This window comes from Thermobia domestica, chromosome 18 (assembly GCF_964235325.1).
Source record: "Thermobia domestica chromosome 18, izTheDome1.hap1.1, whole genome shotgun sequence".
Classification (NCBI taxonomy): domain Eukaryota; kingdom Metazoa; phylum Arthropoda; class Insecta; order Zygentoma; family Lepismatidae; genus Thermobia; species Thermobia domestica.
Genome location: NC_137471.1, coordinates 21,557,898 through 21,583,610, shown reverse-complemented (window position 1 = coordinate 21,583,610; position 25,713 = coordinate 21,557,898). Strand labels below are relative to the sequence as shown.

The window sequence follows — 25,713 nt, the reverse complement described above, 5'->3', positions numbered from 1 at the left end:
GATTTCGCAGAAATAGGAATACAAAGTAGAAACTGGATCCAGTTGGCTAAGGACAGAAGTCAATGGAGAGCTGTTGTGAACGAGGCATTGAACTTCCGGTTTCCATAGGCCGTAAAGTTAATTAGTTGTTACGGTGGTTCGGATTCCACTTTAAACTGTAAGTCCATGTTTCATATAGTCTCTGTACTGAAAAGGATCTCTATAAACTTCAACCAACTAACCTACACTCATTAAGTAAAATCAACAGAATGCGCCCGTCCGATTCGTTAAGGAAAAGTAAGGTTTCGTTATCTTTTTCTTATTGGATAAAGACGCTTAAAAGTATATAAAATTTCAAGGATTCAAATATATAATACCTGTAAGAGATTGACTAGCCTTGGGTTTGTTTCCGCTGATTTTCGAGAATTAATTTGTTCTGTTAAAAATAACCGAATCTTAGTTTAGAGAAAGCTAATAGGATAATTGCTAATGTTTGATTCAAGGTGCATTATTCGGAATCTAAATCTTACGTTGCACCTCAGACAGTTGTCCATATTTAAAATGTAATTTCCGCCATATATTAGGTTGTCCAAACAGTATTGAGCCTCTAGAGGTCAAACTTGAGAATACAGTTATTGTGGTTTGAAAATAATGTTCTAAACCACATATGCACCATTTTGTTTAACGACCTCCTGCTATTTTTGAAACGACATTATAGTCCCGTTGCAGGCTTGGACTGGCCAGGGCAGGAGGGCAGGAATCCCTGCCTGGGCCCTCTATCCGTTCCCAGAGTTCGGTGGCCCCCAGCATTGAATGTAGTCTTTAAGTCCGATTATTAGAATGAAAATAACAGTATTATAAAGTCTATTTAGGGCCCTTTGTTTGTGGCCTAGTAAGAATATATTTCAACAATATAAGAACCGTAGCATCATATTGTCTAAATGTGTATTGATGATGGGGCCTCCAAGTGAGGCTCCTGCCGGGACCCTATTCCCCCAGTCCGAATCTGTCCCGTTGCTGTAGAACTTTAGTGATTTCCTGTCAAAAAATTGAAATAGCATGGTTTTCGCAGACCAAATTAAAAATATAAGTATATTGCTGTCAACATACGTGGTGTGTTAGGAAAGTAATGAGGCTGACAATACAGTGCACGAACCGACAACGTTGCTGCCTCCACCTTCACAGGACAGTTAAATGAACCCTTCTCGTTGACTCAGTACAAGTTTGAACTTGCTTTAGTTGCCTCCTGATTATTCAGAGCATCTGGAGTGAAATTGCTTCGAAAATAGACCGCAGAAGTTTGAGTAACGTTGTGCCATCAAATTTTATGCAAAGCTTGGCGAATCCGCTACTGTGACTTATGAGAAGTTACAAAGGGCTTCCATGCAGAACATTTCCTATCTGGAGCACAAGTATTCAGATGGCACAAGTCATTTTTTTTGTAAGGCCAAGAACAAGTGGAAGAAGAACTTCGTGCGGGAGGACCTTCAACCTCTATACCGGATGATGATGAAGTCTCTTGTGAGGTCGGATTATTGATTAATGGTTAGAATGATTAGTAGGGAGGTAAATTTGAACGTGTTTACCATCCATCAAATTTTAATACGCACTTGTATGCAGCACCGCGGCAGTTAACCGTGTTATACGACAGTCTTATAAATGGTTTTTAGGAGAAAAAAGCACTCTTATGCTTCCTCAGACCCGATGTTTGCCGGATCTCAGTCTCTTTGACGTGTTGTTTTTTTCTTTTTCCTCAAAAATTACTTGAAAGGGATCAATTTTGGTACTTCGGATAATATCCAGAAAAGGGTAACCGATGAGCTGGAAGATATTCCAGCAGAGGCCTTCCAGTATTGCTACGAATGGAAAATCCTTGATTTGAAAAAAAAAAAAAGTCTCATTACTTTTCTAACACACCACATACTCAAAATGCTCAAAACTTTTTTTTTTAAATAAATTGAAAAAGAAAAAAAAGAAAAACAAATAAATTTGCTTTCGAAGGCGACAAATGTAGGGTGATCCATACAATATTCTGACTAATAAAAGAAGCTCCCATTTGAGAAAAATTACAGAAACGCTGGATTAATACATTATTTTTCCTTTTCCTGACGATGAAATTAGAACAATTTTCCAAATTAATGCTTAACTCTCGGAAGCCCAGTGGAGTACATTTTGTACCCCACACTTTCAAATTGGTTTCTGTTTCCTGTATTTTTTTCTGCGATCTTGGCTGTTCTTTTCCTAGCTGAATATTTTTGGCCCTTGTACATTTTCTACATGAAAGCCCCGGTTAATGTAATTAATTATTGAAATAATTGGAAGTTTGTACTACTGGGGTCCAAAATGTACTCCTATGAGCTTCCATGTAAAAGTTTTTTTTTTGCAACAGATGGCTCTGTTCTTTGCGATATTAATAAGATGTTATTCATCATCAATGCAAACATTTGAGAACTTTTAAAAATGTAACGTAAATGGATATTTCCTTCAATCTTTTGCATTTTTGTTTCTTGGAGTTTGCTTTTCTAGGTCCATGCGTTTATTTACTCAACAAAATCTACTGCTATTACAATGGTCTTAATCTCTTTTTGCTTTTCAAAACATTGTATCATATTGTTTGAATTTATCAATTATCAATAAAAGTTGTGTACGCAAACAAAATAATAATAATCTTAATGTCCCCCCCCCGCAATATTAAGGTAAAAAAATTAATTGGGGTACAAAATGTACCTCCACTGGGCTTTCGTGAACCAAAAGGAGCTTGGGATTCCAAGGGTTAAATGTAAAGAAATAATATAAAAATTGCATCAACATTCTTCTATATGAAATAACTTTTTTTTTTTTTTTTGTACGTGTCTTTTCTTTATTAGTTTTTAATCTCGATTAGATTTCGCAATCCTATATTTACTTATTTATTTATTATTTTTATTTTTCCTTTCAGACCAGTGAGGAAAGTACTGAAGCTAAAGTAAAACATCTTGTTATTCATAATTCAACACCAACAAGCCACAATATCGAAAGAAGCGCTCCAGAGGTTCAGAGTGTTAGTGTTAGCCCAGTGGTTCGTCGTGAGAGTGTAAATTCAAAATTTGTTGACATGATTAGGACCCGATTTTATTCTCAGCCAAGACTTTCTGACATCATCAGACAGAATGCCGATAAACGGCGCGTACACCTAAGGCCGCGATGTGAACAAGAAGATCCACAAAGGATATATTTCAAACATGCGAATTATTGTCTTACAGAAGAAGATCGTGAGAAATTTGCTCGCAATATTTGTAAATTTTGTGTTCCTCCGTCGTGTGACAACCCGAAAGGAACCATATGTAAAGAGTGTGCCGATGAGCTGGTATGTACTACCAGAAGCGAAGAGGAATTAAAAAGTGCAATCGATAGACAAATGGAACACGATGGATCTTGTGTTGAAGAGTGTCGTATTTGTGATGAGTTATGTGAAACCTTTCTTAGTACATCCAAAACACCAATGGAGAATTCTGGTAAACTCAAAACATGCCCGAATATAGCGTTATCTCGTCCAGTGCAGCGTATATATGCCAAATTACATAAAAGAAGAGATGGTAAATTAGGTATTTCACGATTAATTCGTAGAGTTGATGGTAAAAAAGATGATAGCATAAATAGTAAACTGTCGTCATTACGTGCGTGTACTTCAAAAAGAGAGTTCACTCCATCTATTTCACATCAGTATGAGTCCGCTTCCATGTATAAAAGAGATAATGACATATTAGACAGTCGAAATGTGTGGGATAGAAATGAAAAAAGAATCACGAACGAAGTATCTTCCTGCTCACGTCCCCGTATATCTGCAATTCTATATAGAAGAGAAGATGGGAAGTTAACTTTTCGATTCGAACATATTTCTGATAGAAGTGAAAACAGTAATGTGAAAAAAGAACCCTCATCATCGCGTGCTTGTGCTTTAGAAAAGCAGTCCACCCCTGGAACGTCGAAAAACATGAATGGGCCGCAGCTTAAATGTGCCAGGAGTTTATGTCCACTGTTAACGATGAGTAATAGTAGTGATAAAGAAGCAGGTAATGAACATTACTCAAGGTGCAGTCCTGGAAATTTAAAATGCAATTTAGTCTCGGAAACGAATGTCAACGTAAAGGCTTTAGAACCCGGATGCTCAAGTAATCCTGATAAAAACTTTTGCCCAAATCGGCGTATGTGGGCACCACTTGCTAGCGAGACGTCATCCTCACAAATTGGAGTAGTGACTAGTCAAACGCGTTTCGTGCCTCAAAGTTCAAAGAGAATATTCATACAATCATGCCGATTAGAAGAGCTGAATCAAAGAGAATCTCATAAGAATTGTGATTTTATAAAATATATCGGAGATGGAGTCAAGACTTGTGAACAAAACACTGTGTACTTGAGAAACAACTGCAAACCAGTATGTGAACCCATAGGTATTTGTCGCGAACTACCGTCTAATAACAGTAATAACAGATTCGTTAAACGTGCTAGTGATTGTGATATAATGCCTCTCACTTGCGATATTCAACATGAACGCTTAAGAAAAAGAAGTGCACAAGAGAACGCCAAGTGTAAAGATTCGGCCGTACAAACTCATTCAATGGTAGAACACACATCAAACAAACAATACAAAGATCTCTGTGTACAAACAACATTTTTTACTGAGGACTCTTGCATTCAGACTGATGCACCACACGGCAGTGAGAATGTTCTTAGTTCGGTAGCGTCAAGAACTCGCAGCAAACGGATAAAAGTTCAGGAAGGAGAGTGTAAAACGGGATTCAATAACCGTGCTAAGGATTCTGATATATTGCGTCTCGCTTTTAATACACAACATGAACACTTGAAAAGAGGAAATGCAGAGAAGAACCTAGGATGTAAAGATTCGTCCGTGCAAACTCATGCGATGGGAGAACAGTCATCAAAGAAACAATTCAGTGATTTCTGTGTGCAAACAAAATTTTTTACTGAGAACTCTTGCGTTCAGACTGACGCACCACACGTCAGTGTGGTAGCGTCAAGAACTCGCAACAAACAGCTGAAAGTGCAGGAAGGACAGTGTGTAACAAAAGCCCTTAACGTGCAGCGTGACATACACCTTAATAATTGTGATAGCTCCTCACAAACCGGTGAGAACCTTTGTAAAGAAAGTGCAAGACGAGTTTTGTTCCCCGAGGTGCCTCAAGCTTTGCGTAACAAAAGAAGCGCTGAAGATGATGTAAAGAGAAAATCAACGAAACATTGCAAAAACACAGAAACATTGAACGAAGCAGGAAGTTTTGATGTAGTACAGGAGTCCGATGACGACGCATGTGAAAGTGATTCAGATATAAGGAAAATGTTGAACGATGTAAGTATTCAACCAAAATGAAACTTATGTTATAAATATATTATTTTTATGTCTCCAAAATGGTCTGTAGTAATGAAATGAAAAGTTTTAGGTTACTAAGGAAGAATATCAAGTTTACAGCTCCCATGAGAAAAGAAAAAAAAATCACGCTATAAATTCAGCAGATCACGTTCGCTGCCATTGTCAAGATAAAATAACAACTCAAGTAGATGATAGGGTTAGTGAGGGTAATTATTAGACAGATTTCACTACTTTTCCACGTTACTCAGCTTACATTAATTTTGAAAGCAGTTAACCTAGGTAGCAGTTTATAGTGCCAATTTGCTGCCAAGAAATTTCCTGTCATCTCATAAGTTGATGAGTAAATGTCAAATTTGTGCTGTCTCATAAATTCTCTCCAAAAGGGTAATTATGAGACAACTGTTGTCTCTAGCTTTCTGTATGTGATATTTTGAGGTATGCAGGAGTCCAATTGTGAGGCAAAGAAGTCTTCGTTATTTTGTATTTATTACATAAAGATATACAAATATTTGACTGAGTTACAAGAAAATAACCAAGAAAGAAAGTGGAAATAGCTACTGATGTTATTCAAACACTTTTGTCAGTTGACTATAATAGGCCTATAATAGGCTATATAGGCTATATAGGGACTATAATAGGCCTGTTTCATAATTACCCTTCATAGGGAGTGCCTCATAATTACCCTCATTGACCCTAATTAAAAAGATTAAGAAGTTTAAAGACGTAAGCGCACACATACAGGCAGGAAAGAAGTCTTTTTATTGTTTACATCTTTTATGAATATTTCTACGTTTTATCTTTACCCATTTGTTTGAAACTACTTTCCTGACCAGGAATGAAGGGAAATGGTAATGTAATGGAGCTACTTTCTTCTTTCTTTTTGAGAGAGAGAGAGAGAGAGAGAGAGAGAGAGAGAGAGAGAGAGAGAGAGAGAGAGAGAGAGAGAGAGAGAGAGAGAGAGAGTGTGTGTGAGTGTGTGAGTGTGTGTGTGTGTGTGTGTGTGTGTGTGTGTGTGTGTGTGTGTGTGTGTGTGTGTGTGTGTGTGTGTGTGTGTGAGAGAGAGAGAGAGAGAGAGAGAGAGAGGGAGGGAGGGTTAGTGTTTTCCACCATTTTTTGAATCTTCATGTTGCTGATCAGTTGGGTTATTTTATTAGTTTTATTTATAAAATGTCGGTTTCTTTTCTAATGTATTACACACACACACACACACACAATAATAATAATAATAATAATAATAATAATAATAATAAAAACGTTCAGTGCACCGGACTCCATGATATGGGTTCAATGTATTTTGGTACACAGAATCCAAATTTCGAAACCCCAGGACGACCGATCGTGTTAATTTTTTGTTATGGGCGAAAAACTTGAGGGATTTTGGATAGAGAGGACACACGTTTTTCGCTCATAGAACGAAATCGACACGGTCGATCGTTGTGGGGTTTCGAAATTTGGATTCTGTGTACCAAAATACATTGAATTCATACCCTGGGGCTCACTGCACGGAACACATACATTTATTTATTTATTTATTTATTTGTTTGTTTGTTTGTTACGTGTATCCTCCCTATCCAAACTCGCTCAAGGTTTTGCCTATAACAAAAAGATTGGCGCGGTCAGTTGTCGTAGATTTCGAAATTTGTATTCTGTGTAACAAAATACATCGAATTCTTCTCTATCATGTTCATACATTTGTGCAAAAGATCATTGTGACGGCGCGTAGCGTAGTTGTTAACTCTCGCCTCCGGTGCGAGCGGTTCCGGGTTTGGTCCCCGGTGAGGATATTAGCTCGAAAACGTGCAACAGATTTTTCAACCCAGCCACCCTGAGTGAGTGAAGTTTTTCCTGGGTTTTCGTCATTCACACCAGGCAGATGTTAGGATGGTATCTAACATACAGGTCACAGGGCCGCTTTCTTCTCTTCCCGCATAGTATGCTAAGTGAGAAATGTCATACGTGAGGATGGAAGGCGGTTCTTTTCTAAAATACAACCGATATTTCGCTTATATGTGCTTCGAGGAAATATTAAGGTGAGTTTTTGCTAGTAGACACTATAGGATTCATATTTATAAATAAAATATTAGTAAACTTATATCCGTAAAAATAATACAGGGTGGATGAAGTCTCTCCCTGATAACAAACGTTAATAATAAGAAAACAAAGAATGATAGAAGCATGCGATCTGAAAACCGCTTTTATGATACTTCAAGATTTTGCCACAACCTGTGCTGCCATCTACTACAGCTAATGTTTGGTGTGGAATGATGCATAACACGGCACTGGATGGTTCCTCCCCATCCCTCCGATTGAGAACACTGTAATTGGGTAACAACAGTGAAATCAATAACTATACTCTTATTTTGAATAATTGGTCATTATATGAGAGTGGTTTTATGCTGAAAAATGAGTGTCATGAAATATAAATACTTTACAAATATTGACTTAAATTTTCAGTGGATTCCCATCATCAGCAGCGGTAATTTTCTTTTATCGAAATTCTCACTGCTGTATATTGCACCGAAATGTGTCAAATTGCTTGAAAAGGGAACACGATGGTTCAGTGGTAGAGCGCTTACCTCTGGTGCATAGGGTCCCTGGTTCGATCCCCGGCCATGTAAGTTTGTGGTGGACAACATCGTGTCCGTGTGTTTTCTCGGGGTACTCCCGTTTTCTCCCTCATTCTCATTTTCCACCAGCTCTTCCATCAGCATTAAATTGCGTAAATCGCGTGTCTCCCTTAGTCTAACAGACATAATTTCGTTGGACGTTAAAATGAAAGATTTTAAATTGCTTAAAGGTTGCTGTGATTTTGCAACCAACTTAAATAACAACTTGAGAAATTGACCTCCCCTGTGATTACAAATATTAAGTTAAAATTTGGTATATGTCGGTATTAAGCTAAAATTTATAGTCTGTTAATTCCATAACTTCATTCGAATTGGTTGCAGATCAGAACAACCTTTTAAGAAATTTTAAAAATTTCGCTGCAAAATACAACAGTAGGTTTTTGCGAGAAAAGAAAGTCACCGCTGCTAGTAGGAGTTCCATTGAAAGTTCGGGCAATTAAATAAATAAATTGATGTATACAGAAATTTAACTTGATATTTTTAACGCCACTTTATTTCCTTAAGTAATGATGAATGCTTTACGCCCCATCCTTATCGTGTGAGATTATCGATTACAAAATTTCGGTATTTGCTATTGAAAATCGTATAATAAATGATCGTCTATATATATTGTTCATTATAGGCTTGGAAATATTCAACATGTACTATTAAAACAAAGATGACAAAAGCAGTAAATATATTATAAACACTTGTGTTAATGGTTTCTGTAATGTAACATTGCCTTCATCAATGGCCAGCTTTATTGTATTAATACATGTTGACTATTTCTATTCAAACACAATGGGAAAATTGTGCATTAGGTTGTGTTACTGAATGCAGAGTGCATGTTCAATACAGTTTACTAAACAATTTCGGAAAGATAATTGCGAAAGAGCTAGCAGTGGAGCATCTGATTAAATAGAAAGTTCATTGCATGAAAACAGTGACAAATGTCATCTTTCTAAAGTAACCTAATTCTAATTTTGCATGTAGTATTGTAAATTGTGTTAGGAATTGTGTGTTTTAAGCATGGGATCTGTTTATGTATGTTTTAAAACCTATTATATTTTCTTCATGTGTTCTTATCGCTTGCATGACTGTAAAAAATTTCGAGATGCACTGCAATAAATAGTTTGTTTATTCTTTCTTCGAATTGCATGTTTAATTTCGTACTAATCAGTAGAAGTATAGGATTATTCAAAAAGCGCGCCGGTTTTGGATCGTCTGGCAAATGTTTGTTTCTCGATTGCCGAGATTATTTTATATTGTTGCTCTACCTACAAACATTCCTATGTCGTCTTAGCCTGAATTTTTCGCATTTCTTCAGTCTATGTCTAGCCGTGGAGCAGTTTACTATAGGGCAACGTGTGCTAATTGTGATTTTTTTTATGATCAGGACGGAGAAAGTTATGCAGCAACTGTCAGGTGACTTCGCGCGGTTCTAGAGCAAAATGAGGCACCGAATGAATCAACAGTTCGCAGACTTACGAAAAAGTTAATTGAAACCGGTTCAACAATGAACATTACAAGTCCTGGGCGTCGTCGTAATGGTCGTTCTGAGCAAAACATTGCGGTGTCAGGCAGTCCTAGCGAATTTCACGAACAGAGTTACTGCATGCCAGCGCAGTAGAGGAGGTCATGTGCCCGACGTCATTTACCATACCTGAACTCGGAATGTGTGATAAACATGCTTATGAATTTTGTTAGTGTGTTTTGAAAAAATAAAGGTCATAATTTGATGTAACAAAACCGGCGTGCTTTTTTTATAACCTATAGTAGAACCTCTCATGGATGTGGTACGCTTAACATGTGTGGTAGGCCTATTACTGGGAGACATAATAGGATGCGTATCAAGTAATTGTAGAAACTTACTTAAACATGCGGTGAAAGATATAGCAGACATTTTAAACAGCTTCTTACAGTTTGGTTTTCAGTACTGATTGGGGTAGCCTATGGTCTATTGAATTACCGTAGATAGGGGAGTGACACTTGAAAGATATATGAAAAGAACCACAAACTCACCAAGTTATACACCTTTTACAAATGTTCGTCAATATATGCCCTTTTGGTGACACGACATACGTCCAGACGATCTTTTTTTTTTTTTTTCTTTCTTGCTTTCCCTCCATTTTCGACATGTATTAACCACGTATTGCAACACTTCTACACACGATTGGAAAGCTAATGGATTCGTGCTGCCACACAATGCACACTTGTATTGGTGAGTTTGTGGTTCTTTTCATATATATATTTCATGTGTGTACTTGTAATACTTTTGAAAATATAACTTTTTTCCAAATGAGTGAATCATTTATGCTAACCCTGTATTTAAGAGTCATTTGCTGAAGTGCAGTTCGCCTACTAAGCATATCCCACGCATGTTCTAATGGATTGAAGTCTGGTGATCGATTGAGTAAACCGAATTCTCTAATGTTCTGTGTCTCAAGGTAGCCATCTATTATGCCAGCTCGATGGGGATATGTATTATTATCCATTAGAATGAGATCAGGACCCACAACACTACAAGAGTCAAGCATACTGGTGTAGGATGCCATCCCGATACCGCACACATATGATGGTACCTTATGGGAAGACATGCAGGGGTTTGCGAGACCTCGTGAAAATCCGACACCACTCCATGAATCCTCCACCCTTGTGAGTTCAGTAATTTTAGCTGGAACCGCGTTCCAGACTCTCCCCAGATGAGAGTCCAGAATTACTACTGGAATTACACCGGAATTCATTTATGAACAGAACATGGCTTCATTGCTCCTGAGTTCATGCGTCATGTTTTCTGCACATTCAAACGGGTCAATGAAGCACGCGTTACTAGTCGCTTCACATACAAGTGTCCCTCAGCAAAGCACTTGTACACTCGAAACCCTGAATTGATGGTGCCTGTAACAACTGCAAGATCCCTATTGAGAATCTGAGGCGGTACTGTGTCTATTACACCTGGCTGTTAATCGTGAACGGTCGTTTTAGGCAGCGCTACTGCATGGACGGCCCCCATCAAACTTCCAAGAGACATTTTCAACCTGTTGGAATCGTAGCCATATCCTTCAAATGACACTCTGTGGGACACCATTCTCACGCGACCAACTGGGTCTAACCCCTTTCCTTTCATCCATTGATTCTTTCACGCGTGACATCATCAATATGGTTTCTTTGCGCCATTCTCATAGACGTACACTGTTAGCAACTTCTCGAACATAACCGTTGGCAGGGGTGTAGTAGAGCCGGAGCAACGTTTCGATACAGAGTCAAGAACAAATGCTTTTTTTATTTGTGGGAACATGAAGTAAAGATGAAAAACATACTTTTAACTTACACCATAGTTCAAAGTTATGCTTTAAAAGTTTGTTAATTCATAAATAAACATTCATAATTTGATGTGAGTTTTGTGTTTATGTTTAAATTGTGTCGTCGGTTCTCTCATCACCCATCAAGCGCTCCGACATACGAATTTGGAACTACAAGCCTGACTGCTGCTGTGTTGAAAAAACTTTAAGTCGTATACCGAATGTCAATGGGTGTATAGTGTCGCCAAGCGGTAACATCGGGAATCATGTGTAGCAAACAGTCACGGACTTGTCCTGGGGAAAACTCAATGCATTTACGAATGTTTCCAGCAACAGTTTTTGTGCAACTTTCAGTGACACCTAGTAGTGTGTGTGTGTGAACTTTTGTCAGTAGTTGTCGTCCAACTTCAACAAACAGTTGTATATGCGCTATTTAATCGTATCATAACATAGACAAAATTGAATACAAATCTTTGACATGCGATCTTACTGTTTTCATTCACGTGAACCAGTTGAATAGTGTGAAGAACATGCAAATATTATAAAATGCGGAAGAGAAACTGTTAACTATGAATCGAAGCACACGGGCAGATGGTTATTTCCAGAGAAAAGAGTCACACTTTCCAAACAACTACTCAGTGATCTAGCAGAGCAATGCGTCAGACTAGTCAGAAAGTGGTGTAAATTATTACACAGAAACACCCCCTTTACACCCAAAAATAACTTCCCTTGAGGACAAGTTCACTGGAAAAACAAGCAAACGTAATAGATGTTAACCCCTCCGGAAGAACCAATAGGGCTATGAAAGAGCCATTTCCAGTCGATATCAAATAGGACGGTGTTTCAGCGTCTTCAGAACAATGATCTTGGGGATAAGATTGCGGTAAAGAAACAATCCCTTCAAGCAGGAAACATTAGACAAAGATATTCCTAGGCCAACAAAATAAAATTAAAATAAAGACTGAAACAATGAACAATGAAAGAGAGCGCTCTGCACCGACATACCTAAATTCCAACTTTAACCCACCCAATGCTAGAAGTTTGTGCATCGTCGTCCCGAAAAGCGTGTTCACCCGCAGCCATCGATATACGGTTCACCCTGACTATTTAATACCTACAGCAACTACCAAGTTGATAATTTAGTTCGAAGTAATGGAATAATGACAAAAAACATGTTTCACGACGTTTAAGTGAGACATGGAATTTAATCAAGAACGCGAATTTGGGGCAGTAGCTTTGTACCACAACAGAATTACCATCCCAAACATTCTCCCAAGCTTTGCAGTGATTATCTGGAATGCAAAGAAAACACTTCCATCACAAACAAAGAAAATAGTCGCTACAGTCTCCGAATTTCGTTCTTTTTAACGAGATCTTGTAAGATGAACTTGACAGTACAGTCCGTAAATAGATGTCAGCAAATACTGAAAGTCTTCGGAAGGCTCTTCAGAGCTACTGGAGTCCCATGGATTCGCACAAGTTGGATAAATTAATTAAACGATTTCCTAGAATGTGTAAAGCTCTTATCGAGAGTAAAGGTCGGAATTTCATTGAACACAAACTTACTCGATAAATTTTTTCTCAGTGAAAATGGGATCATATATTGTAATTTTTTCATATAAGCGATGATGTTACAGAACAGAACAAATCCAACTGAGTTTTGTGTGGATATATATATATATATTTTTTTAATGCTGAAAAATCAGTAGTGCTCAGACTTTTGCAGTATATATACACTACCGCTCGAAAGTTCTCGAATTCCCCGGACTTTTGTTAAGAATCTACTATGATCCTATTATTTTAGCAGGAGAACTTTATCGCCCTGCACCAGGAGTACTTCTGCCTATAGCATCAAATTTGACGAAAGTTGAATCGAAGTATGAGAGGTACTGCAGATGATATGTCAAATCATAAGTATTAAAATTGAAACCAAAAAAGAAAATTTAATATAGATATTGTATAAACAAAAGTGTGGAAGTTGAGGCAAGGTATTAATTTTGTTTTATGTAGTAAGTTAGTGTAGACAGAGGGTGAATGTAGTGACAAAAAGAGAAAGTAGCTTTCCAAATTTTGCAGTTCTTTATAATTTGTTGATATGTTAACGTTTAAAACGCCAAAAAATACCATATTTTGAGAAGTCCTTACCAGTGGTCGAAGTGAGACGGTATGCGGTGGTATGCCATACCTCCTCAGGTTTTTCAGTGATGAAGGCATACCACCTCTGTTTTTTCAGTGATCCAAAGACATACCGTCACTGAAAAATACATGCTAAATAACCTTTAATAAATCAATTTTTAGAGATTTTATTTCTTATGTAGAAACAATTCCTAAGTTGACAATTCCGACATTTTTGTTATTTTCTCCTACCATTTCTTTTTAAAATGAAATGTGTTCAAAGAAGTTCGCCTAGTTTTTGTTTTGATGTACCATATTGAATTGTTTCTTTCTTATGTATGTGTGTTCATCGTGTCTTAATGCTTATGAATGCAGTGCTTTGAGCATGGACGGAATTGTTTGTTGTGGGGGCGGACCATTCGGGGGTTTGGAGTACCCCACAGTGGTTTGGGTACAAAACCTCGCGGCGACAACCTCGCGGACCAAAACCTCGCGGCCCAAAATCTCGCCGGGCCAAAACCTCGCGGGACAAAACCTCGCGGACCAAAATCTCGCCTTGCCAAAACCTCGCGCCCCAAAATATCGCCATACCCAAAATCTCGCCTGACCGAAATGTAAATGTTCCAACAGATGATAAGGATGACGGTATAAAAGACGCTGTTTCAGAAGAAGTATCACGGGTATTTGACCAAGTCCCTGATACCATATGAAAATTCTATTTCTGTATTAGAGGATTTCAATTTGAAGGTAGGGCGACAGGATGTTTTTAAACTGGTTATAGGGAAAGAAAGTCTGCATAAGGAAAGTAATGACAACTAACGGGGTTAGTTTCGTGAACTTTGGAACATCCAAAAACTTAAAATTTTAACAAAAATCTAATAACATTTATGAAAGTATGAAAGAATATATGATTTTTTTACGACGTCCCTTGATTATGTCCTGTAGGTTAAAGGAGACGTAGATGACCAGGATGAAGGAAATGATCTGATAAAGAAAGTGGGAGGAAACGGGAATAACCCTAGAACGCCCACGCACACTATGTTTTGTATCATCATCATCATCATCATCATATTATTATTATTATTATTATTATTATTATTATTATTATTATTATTTGTAATGTGGAATTGCATATTAAGAAATTCATTGACTAAATTTTAAAGAAAAGTTTCATTCGCGGCGAGGTTTTGCCCACGCGATGTTTTTTTTTGGGTGGCGAGGTTTTGGCCCGGCGAAATTTTGTCCCGCGAGGTTTTGGCCCGGCGAGATTTTGTCCCGCGATGTTTTGGCCGGCGAGGTTTCGGCCGCGAGATTTTGTCCGTATCCCGTTTTCCCCCCACAGTAGAGTGGGGGGACCGGGAGTTTTCCCGCAGGAAATAGTTCATATCTTCATTCGGTTTTTGAACAACGGGATATTTTTATTTTTTTCAGAAAGTGTTTGCCGGGGATTCAAAATCTCTCAGTATCCCTCACCCGTTACTACAGAGAAGTTCTCCAATGGTTTTCAGTCATTATGTAAACAGAAATGCAATCATTTAGGCAACATATCCTCACTGCATTTCAACATTTAGATAGCCGGTATGTCGAGTCAAAATCGTAATAAATCATATCGCCTCTGCTTTTTTTTTTTTTTCCCACTTCGAACACTGGTCCTTACAATGGTTTCATATGCTCCACTGTTGCTTGTTGAAATAGTAACGACGAGCATTGCATATACGCTTTCACTGAGCGACAGTTTAACAGAGAAGAATGTGTATTGACCATCGTAGACATTTTTCAAAGAATGGCGTTTTTAGCTTTTTAAATGCCAGCATACCTATAAGGTATAGGTAACTACAAAATCTGCAAAACTTTCTCTTTCAAATTTTTGTCACTACATTGACCCTCTATGTCTACATTTCCAAACAAAACTAATATCTTGCCTCACCTTGCACACTTTTGTCTATAATATGCAATATCTACATCAAATTGTCTTTTTTTTTTTTTTTTTGTTTGTTTGTTTCAATTTTAATAATTATAATTTGACATATCATTTGCAGTACCTTTCAGACCTCAATTCAACTGTCGTAAAGTTTTATGCTTTATGCAGGAACATTTCTGATGTAAGGTGGTAAAGTTCTCGTGTCAAAATAATAGGATCACAGTAAATCGTGGTGTTCGAAAACTTTTGAGCGGTTGTGTATATCTTACTTTCTTCAAACAGGGAACAATTAAATAAATAGACTTACGTTAGAAAATAGTAAAACCTCATTCAATTTGAAAAATGATAGAAAAAATAAGTCAATGTACTGTAAAATCAAGATGGCGCTGGTAAGCTACAACTTCATGCTTGTAGTTTTGAAACTTATATATATAAAAAAACACACATACACATAAGTAATTTTTATTTTAATATTCAACGCTTATAGTTTCATATAATAATATTAATATTTGCATTTTTTTCAGTACCTGGGGTTGAAAAAACTGCTTCGTCGGCCTTCGGTTGTACCATGTGTGGTGAAGCTATTACATCAAGGACAAGTTTACGAAGACAACAGAGACATTCGCAAGGTATTTCGTTGGTTAATTAAATAATAGGACGCATCTCGGATAGTTCCAACGAAAGTTCAACATTCCCCATGCTTAGGGCGATTACATTTATAAAACTAAAAACGAGACATCTGGCAAATAGCGTAATTTGACAGTCCAGCTAGGTATAATGATTGTTTGCTATTACACGGGGACGTTCAAGTTATAACGCAGGGTGTCTATCGGTCACGAATGTCACGAAAAAGTCACGAAATCAGAAAACGGTCATGAAAGTCACGAAAAAGTCACGAAATTTAGCGTTTGGGTCACGATTTTTTTTTAACTGTGCAAATGTAAGTACAGATTGGAAATTTTTGTTCTATAAAACGTAAGAATTCACCACCAAAAAGTCTATGGTCGGCTTTAGACGCTACCAAATCGCAAGCAAAGTACGTTTCTATCCCATGGATGAAAATTCGGCTAATTCGCACCCGAATTCGCTATTGAAAATGTTAAGAAATTTTATGATTTGGTATTAAAAAAAAGTCACGAAAAAGTTACGAAATTTCATTTTGGAATTTTAGTAGACACCCTGTAACGGGAATTTCATTTTTTTTCTATTACATAGAGAAGATAACATGCGAATCAATTACTGTTCTTTTATTCCCCATGTAGACGCACACTCTTGTCCCATTGGTGTAGAAGTGCTCGTATACCTCTGGCATAGAATTCTTTGGGACGGTTTTTCAGCCATTTCGTCCACACGCTTTGACTTTGTCGTCGATGTGGAACCTTTTGTCCTCCCAAGTGCTCCTTGAGGGGACCAAAAAGAAAGTCGCAAGGCGACAGATCGGGGCTATACAGGGGGTGGTCTAAGATCTCTCAACCAAGTTTGTTGATAGTTGTGATCATTGTTGTAGCTGTATGAGGACGCGAAATATGATGACGCCATCGTTCACCGTCTGTGGCCGTTTTCTTCCCAAAGCTTTAACTTTGGTCCGGAGGAGTTTGCTGTAGTATCCCGCATTGATTGTGGCTCTGCGTGCCAGGAAATCAGTGCATATCATCTCGTCTTTGTCCCAGAATACCGTCAGCGTCACTTTGCTAGTGGACTTTTGTACCTTGAAATTTTTCGTCGGTGGCGATGTCTCCACTTCATTCTGGAGCGTTTTGACTTCGGAGTGTAATGATGCATCCACGCTCATCGCAGGTGATTATCTTCGCAAAGAAACTTTAGCCTTCTCTCTGAAATCGCTGCAGATGCTGATCCGAGACGTTTTCCTTACACTGCTTCTGGTCGAGCGTTAGCATTTTTGGAACCATCTGGTTGTGATTTTTCGGAAGTACAGGTGTTCGTTATGATCGTTTCCACATTCCCTACGCTGATGTTTGTTTACGTACTCAAATGTCTCACATTGATGGTCGATTACTCAGAATGAGCCGCTCCGCCTGACGAATGTTTGTTTCGTTTACTGCAGTAGCTCGGCGTGGAGTACGGGCCACATTGAGAACATATTTTCTTCCTACCCTGAATTTTGAACAGCACTCATACACTTGCGAGTGAGAGTTTCTTCGCCATATTGCGCACTTAATGTTCTGAAGATTTCAGCAGGTTTCAGGCCTTACTTCACTGGGGCCGCCAGCTTCATACTGCCAGGCTTTTTGCTATCGTCCATCGCCACCCCCTGAGACTCTGGAGTTCCTCACCTGTTCACTGCCAGCAGAAAGAGATTATTTACTTTACAAGATATTATCTCCTCAACTGCTCGTTGACGCAGAAGAGTGCCAGGTCTACCCTATCACAGGATGGGACACGGACGCCAAACTGGGGACAGCAACACCTGGGGAGAATCCGGTTATAAATTGAACGTCCCTCGTACATGTCATTCAAGTAGAGGTCTGTAGCTTTTCAAAATAGCCGGTGTTTATTTATTAATTCGATTTTAATTTCTGTATTATAGCATAGTCTTGTCAATTGTCTGCACTGCAGCACTGTTGCGTTCTTTGAATTCGACTAAGGACTGTGGCTGTGGAGGTACGTATACAAGGTCCTTAACGCAGGAAACTATCCCTCACTCCCTCCACTGTTTTTTCTGCACTTTTGGTTCGACCTGTCCTTTTAGCTTTACACAAGCAACCAGTGTCCTTGAATTAGGACTAGCTCAGGAGAGTAATGCTCCCGGAAGTAAAAACGAGAAACACAGTTCTGATTGGTTGGCGTTATCCACTTCTTGCCACGTTGCATTGAAATAGCAGAAATCAAACGCTTGCTGCTGTCGGTCTTCGTGGCCGAGTGGGCTAGCGCTATATGCTAGCAAGAAAAGTCTCTTTTGGCGTGAGTTCAAACCCGGCCCGAGGAAAGGTTTTTTTTTTTTTTACATTTTTACAACACTTATTAAATTAAAATAATATAAAAATAATACTCAAAAAAGTGATTTAACGGGTTAGAAGCTCCGCAGGGCTCGTTTTGTTCCCCTTGTACTCCATGATATAAATTTTGTGACCAACTTAAAAGAACTGGCTAGGATAGCGCGTGCGCGGAAAAACGTACTTCCGGGAGTATTACTCTCCCGAGCGGGTAGTCTTGAATTGCCGATACCAGCGCAAAATGCTTTGTTTACATGGCCGTTCTTTTCCATACTCTTTTTTGAAAGCGCGTAGCACAGCTATAGCAGACGAACATCTGGCATATTCAAGCACACAAAAACTGTTTTTCTTTCTTTCCCTCCATTTTCGACAGGTACTGACATCGTACTGCCACACCGGATCGGAAAGATAACGGACTCATGCTGTCACAATACAAACCTGCTGAGTTTGTGATTCTCTTCATATATCTTTCATGTATGTACACTCATGTACAAAATAATTGTCGCATATCTATAACTGTCTTCTTGTAAGAATATAATTTGATAATGATTTTGCAGGGTACTTTTGATGCTGATACTATGTGTATAATCGGGAAATATATATTTGTGGTAAATTTCATAGGAAAAGAATTATAAATACGAAAATTAGAATGAGTAAAACAAAATGTTGCTAAATGGATAAGAAAGTTTTTTATTTTCGTTTTATTGTTTTTATTTACTGCTCTTTTGACATGAATTTTGCCACATGCATGTCTTTGCCGATTATACAGATACTAACATTATAAGAAATATAGGGCGAATTCGTTATCAAATTATATTCCTACAACAACATATTTATAGACATGCGACAATAATTTTGGACATGAGTGTACGTGTAATACTTTTGAAAATATAGCCTTTTCAAAACGAGTGAATTATTTATGCTAACCCTGTATAGTGCTTAATGCTTGAAAGTGTTCAATGTATTATAATTTCATATAACGTTTCCTTGAAATATCAATATCCAGCTAACGTATTCAAATTTCTTATATATGGTTGTTGATATTTCATGCACCTCCTACATTATTGCGTATACAGGGCTCATAGTGGTCTGGTCTCTTGTAAATAGTTGAAAAGTGACCAAAAGCTCATCATGCCCCTTTTTTCCTTTGTCAATTTCTCCATCACATCTCTCTTTGTTTGTTGTTTTGTTTCATCTTTTCTTCTTTTTGTGGGCTATTTCCGAAGTTCTTCATCCCAGACATTATATTTAACTTAGCATTGAGAGTTCTCAAAGCCATGAAATATTCAAATTCATCAACTACTCTTAAGAAGAACATACAAGAAGCATAACACAAGACGAACATGATGAACCACACAAAACGTTGAGCGGAGCGTTAACTATTACGATAGAAAACTAAAAGATATGATAGAAGAAAGAATAGACACAGAAGGGTTCTCAATCCCACCTTGAGAGCTTAAGCATCCACCAACCATCCATTGTGCTTTAGAAAGAATAAAAGCTGAAGTGAGAATAAAGCTGACTGTTTCACATGTGGCAGCAAGTTCTGAAGCTTTCAGAAGAGTAATGAGTAACAAGTTTCTGCCTTTTTCCATTTCTTTTTATATTTTTCTTAGAAAACTGCCAATACAAAACATAAATCACACGAAAAAGTCACTTTACCTTCCAGAAAAGTAACTTTTAGTGACAAATTTGAAAAAAAGTAACTTTTAGTGACCAACTTGGAAAAAAGTAACTTTTAGTGACCAACTTGAAAAAAAAAAACTTTTAGTTTTTTTAAAAAAAAAAAGTGACTCGCTATGAGCCCTGCGTATACATTTACCAGTTTGGAGAGAAAAGAATCTTAGCCTCTCCACATTTAAAATTTACGTCTAGATCTTTCACTATATATTACGAATATATATATTTGCGAATTTTTCAATTTTGAGTCCTCCATTCGATAGATCGTCAAAAACAATCTCAAAGAAGTAATGGAATTTTTCGCGTCTTTCTTACCGTTCCCGAGATACTGACCAAAAAAAGTTCCGATTTCGGGAGATTTAAGGAGCCATATCACGGAAACCCTAAGTCATAGAGAGGTGATATTGGTATTGACCAGTACCTAAGAGGATGGTGAACATTTTGGTACCAAGTAGTAACCGGTGGCCATTGGCCAACTGGCCACCGTTCTCCAGATATTGGACAAAAAAGTTCTGATTTCGGGAGATATAATCCATAAGCACAATATCTTGTACTGCTATGAGAAAACTGGGACTCCTTTATCGCTTCACTGACAAAAAATCCCAATTCCTTAAGCTTGTTCTGTAAGTCATATATTGCTCCCACTATTGAGTACTGTTCTCCTATCTGGTCTAAGGCCTGCCCTACTCATTTAAAAAATTAAATTCCGTAATTAATTTCTTTTTAACCATTGTATCCTACCGAGTACCTCATCTCCGAACACTTCCAAAAAATGACCTTTTAAAATCCCTCAATATCAAACCTCCCCTAGTGAGAAACATTTCTGACCTAATATTTTTGCAAAAAATTGTAAATGGGCCACATATCATGTGAACAGTTGTGAAGTCAGATCAATTTTCGCGTACTCGCTAGAATAACACGGTCTAGTGATCTCTTTTACACTCGAGCGGCGAGAGTTAATATTGTCCATAGGTCCCTAAACCGAATTATCAGTACCTATAATCAGTTACCAGACACTGTAGACGTTTTTTCAAGTGAGTATACTTTCAGATCATCTATAAATAAGCTATTTTTGTAATGTCGCTGTTGTGTTGTACCATCTTGATCTCAAATTGTTAAAGTATTTCAGTGTAAAATGGCCTAGTGCTGTATCTGAAACCTGTTAAAAAAAAAAAAAAAAAAAAAAAAAAAAAAAAAAAAAAAAAAAAAAAAAACCTCGGGAATAAGTGGTAGAGAAATAGTATTGTGCGGACTTTTCAATTTTGAGCATGTGTCTTCGTAAAACAACATATCGTAGAACGCTTTAACAGAACTCTTAAACAAAACATGTGGAAAACATTTAGTACTGAAGGAAATTATAAATGGTTAGATATATTACAAGAATTGTTTAATGAGTATAATAATAAAGTACATAAAACAATTGGCATAAAGCCTGTAGAAGTTAACAAGAAAAATGAATTCTTTTTAAGTTCGTTCTGGCAGTGCTGGTTTTCTTTCCCTTTTAACATACTAGGTTCCCGAACAGAGATCACTTTGACTTTAGCAGGGCGCAAAATTTACGGTCGCCATTGGCAACTAGAAATTTAGAGCTGGCGACGAGTGTTCAGTATGAATGGTTTCTAAACTCAGAGGGCTGCGCAGTTTCTGTTTCGCACGAAAATATTTGTCACTGACAAGGATGTACTTGAACCTGAACCCACAAAGTGGGGGTGATGTATATATTTCCTAAAAGCTTGGGTCAAGGCAAGATCAAAACCGGTTACCAAAATTGGGGAGGTCTCAAGCATTCCGCTTGAGGGCAGCACATTACTCATTTTTATTAACACTTTTAAGCGTGTCTTACAGTCCGTTGCAACTCCGAAAAATCTGAAACGGTGAGACAGATATGAAAACAGAAAAACATGTCTTTCGTCATTTCAAAAGTATAACGTATCAAAGTAAAATAAATTATCCCAGGGTTCCCCGCAGGGTCCCAGATGGGGTCCAACTCAAAATTTTTAAATGGAAAAGGGAATCAACTTGCACATCTTATGAAAGTTGGTGTTAAATAAAAGAAGATAAATCAAGTCTCGACTCTTGATGAAAAAGTCTATTGCCACTCCTATTAATCTGAAACAGTGAGACAGGTGTAAAAACACAACAAAACAAAAACTAGAATGTATCAAAGGAAAAAACAAATATCCCAGATTCCCAGTTTCAACTGCAGGATCCCAGACGGGGTCCAACTCAAAAGTTTCAATTCGAAGGGGTGTAAATAAGCACAGCATGTGAAAGCTCGTGTTAAATGATACAGAATTGGACATTGGACAAGTCTCGACCCTCGATAAGCATTGCAAAATGGCACGAATCATTTCCTTTGATACATTCTAGTTTTTGTTTTGTTTTATTTTTGCACCTGTCTCACCGCTTCAGATTAATAGTAGTGGCAATAGACTTTTTCGTCAAGAGTCGAGACTTGTTTTCTCTTCTCTCTCTCTCAACATAAACTTTCATACGATACTCAACTTGAACCCCTTTCCATTTCAACATTTTGAGTTGGACCCCGTCTGGGTCCCTGCGAGGGACCTTGGAACTTTTTTTTTTACTTTGAACCATTATACTTTTGAAATAATGACATATCCGTGTTTTTGTTTCTACACCTATTCCACCGTTTCAGATTCATACGAGTGGTCATAGACTTTGCAATAAAGATTGTGTTGATATTTTGACCCACCGCTATTTTGCACAGGCTTAATGTAGAGAGTCGCGACTTGGTTTATCTTCTTTTATTTAAAACCAACTTTCATAGGATATGCAAGTTGACCCCCCTTTCCATTTAAACATTTTGAGTTGGACCCCGTCTGGGACAATTATTTTACTTTGATACGTTATACTTTTGAAATGACGAAAGAAATATTTTTCTGTTTTCATATTTGTCCCACCATTTCAGATTTTTCGGGGTTGCAACAGACTTTAAGACACGTTTAAAGGTGTTAATAAAAATGAGAAACGTGCTGCCCTCAAGCGGAATGCTTGAGACCTCCCCAATTTTGGTAACCGGTTTTGATCTTACCTTGACCCAAGCTTTCAGGAAATATATACACCACCCCTCACTTTGTGGGTTCAGGTTCAAGTACATTCCGTGTGAGTGAGAGAAAACATGGAATGTGAAGTCTTCACAACAGACATGGAAAGTGAAATGTTAATAACGTTGTAATTTGCCCCTCCTTTTCCACAGGGTGTTACACAAACGTGAAATCTTAAGGTAAGATATATGTTAACATGTATGTGAATTGTCCAATTCAAAATTGATTGTCTGGTTTTGAAATTTTATACCCTGATGTAATCTCTTTCTTTGTCAAACCGAAGACGGGGGTCTCAATTTGTACGTGGGAGATACTGGTGACCATCATTTTTGGGTTGGCGAGTGCGTCTGACTTTGAAATTTTGCGCCCTGACTTTAGTATATAATCAGTGGCGTATTTACGATTTTGTTTCGGGGGCTTAAGCCCGGAAGCTCCCCCCCCTAAATACGCCACTGTATATAATAATCACTACTTTTCCAGGCTAGATCGCAAATTTAATGTTACCAGACTGAGTTTGACGCTTATTCAATTTAACTCTTCGAGAGACTGGGAAGTAGTAAAGGATTACATTTTCATTATTATTTTCTTTTGCTTTTAGGGACGCCACGGAAGAAATTCTGGGAAGTATCTGATTTACTCCTAACAAGCAGAACTTGAAATCAGAAGACTGAAGAAAAGATCTCAAGTGTTTATTATGTAAATATAAATGTATATTTCCGAGTATTATTTTGTGTGTTCATGTACATTTTTCTATAAATGTATTAGCTTCTGTTTGATTGTAAATAGAAATAAGTTGCCTTTGTGATTGTAAATATTTATACTGTATTAAGTTTTTTTTTAAATTTTAGTAATACTGATTCGCAGTTTCTTCATGAATTGTATTCTATTTTTCTATTAACTAAGACATTATCATTGTGCTTGAGAGTTTCTATATATGATATTATCTCTTTTGGATTTTATATATATACCTTTACTCGAAGGTAAGATTTCAATATAGTTATTTTCTTCGTAACTTTGAAACTGTTCTTATGGTTTTTATTTACCTAGGATTGAAAGTGGTATTTTTTTTTTTTTTTGGCTATGATTGAAACTAGAGTGCTTTTGTTACCTAGTGATTGAAAGTGGAGTGTTTTAATTTTTCCTAATAATTAAAAGTGGAGTGTTCTTTTATTTGGGTCGCGATGACTCAATGGATTTTTAAAATTTTATTTTTGAATTGTTGTCGGTAACGCATTAATTTCCAGTGTTTTAACCCATATTGATAGGAATTTTTCGAGCCTGAACAAGGAGAAATCTCATAAGTGAGAATATGTGGTTACTCTACGGACGGATATGGTAACATTCTGTTCTCAAACGCGCATTTTGTTATTTGGTTAATCGCACTTTTTCAGTCATTATTTGTTAGAAAAGCAGAAACATTTCCAATTGTATCCAGTGAATGTCTGTGCTGTTTCTTCTGCTTCATATTTGCGCGATTTATTCTATTTGGGCAAAAGGAAACGAATTTGCGTAGTTTGAGTGAAATTTGCTAAATTGCCTCTAAATTACGTACAACTCTAGTTTCGACATTGATACTCATCACTTTCTGATTATTTGACACCTGAGCCTTACTGTAAATTTATACCGAAAGTTAGGAAAGACGTACGCACTTTCCACTATTTACGCGAAACGTGGAACATATTTGTCAGGGAATAGCTCCTATCGGCACATGAATTTAACTGACGATTCTATTCGCAATATTGCCAATTCTCTGTTGCAGTTCGCTGCTCTTTTTTTTGCGCCTATCTGGTCCTCACGAAAACTACCTTACCGCGCCAACTCTCCTAACTTTACCATATAGTAAGCATTCGAAATTGTTACAACTCGCCACTCTCCTACCCCCCATCTGGCCCTCATGAAAGCTATCCTACCGCGGCATCTCTCCTGACTTTGCCATATAGTAAAGCATTCAAAATTATGTTTGGCTGCAATGCTTCCTCTCTGTTCATCGCTCGGGTATTTATCCCTAGAGATTCTTGTGTCATCGATCGTGTGTATCACTTGTTTGCTCTATGTATACTTGTTACGTCGCAAGAAAATGCATTACCTGTGTATCTAGTTTTTTCAATGTTCACTGCATCTCCGTCATGCCCTGTCTTTCAAAGATGCTTAACGATGTGGGTGAAATGTAAGGGAAAATTTAGTTTTTCATAAGCGTAAGTTTTTCTGTCAATTAGTAGTGTTTTGAATGAACTGTACAGTGCCAAGAATTTTATGATAAACGTGGTCATATTTTGACGACTTTCTGAAGGACAATTTACTGTTAAAGTATGCAACAAAGCTGTATATATAATGTCTTGTAAAGGCTACATCATGCAAAAAGTATTGTAAAAAAGTTTTATTTTTATTATTTTGAGAATAAAATAACATATTTATATTAGTTTAATTGAACTCACGCATTTTTGTCTTTATCATATTTTAATTTACGAATACCATCGTCTTCGTTTTGTATACCAACTTTCAGCCAGGTCTGTGAATTCCTACTGAGTTCTTAAATGCGGTTGCAGCAGTGTAGTTCTATAGTCCTAATATGTATTTGAGATTTTAGCTAATGATGTCTTAATCTCTTCAGTGTCACTAGTAGATCAAAATAGTTTTGTCTTGTAAATTTTGTATTTTCCTAATGCTTTCGTTCCATACATGCAAAAAGTAAGAGAAATTACATTATATATATATACGAGGAT

At 37.4% G+C, this 25,713-nt stretch overlaps 1 protein-coding gene across 3 annotated transcripts in view; it reads left to right on the top strand.

Annotated features, from left to right (window-relative positions):
• The window catches only part of LOC145675646 (uncharacterized), a 49,349-nt gene extending 23,864 nt beyond the window's left edge, over positions 1–25,485 (top strand). The window contains exons 5-7 of one of the 3 annotated variants that reach the window (XM_081746205.1): positions 2,918–5,326; positions 15,816–15,920; positions 23,589–25,485. In XM_081746205.1, coding sequence (XP_081602331.1) covers positions 2,918–5,326; positions 15,816–15,920; positions 23,589–23,633 — 2,559 coding nt within the window. In that variant the 3' untranslated portion in view covers positions 23,634–25,485. Of the gene's footprint in view, positions 1–2,917; positions 5,327–9,349; positions 9,605–15,815; positions 15,921–23,588 lie in introns of those variants that run through there. The other 2 variants (XM_081746203.1, XM_081746204.1) reach the window with 2 other exon arrangements.
• The last annotated feature ends 228 nt before the right edge of the window (positions 25,486–25,713 follow it).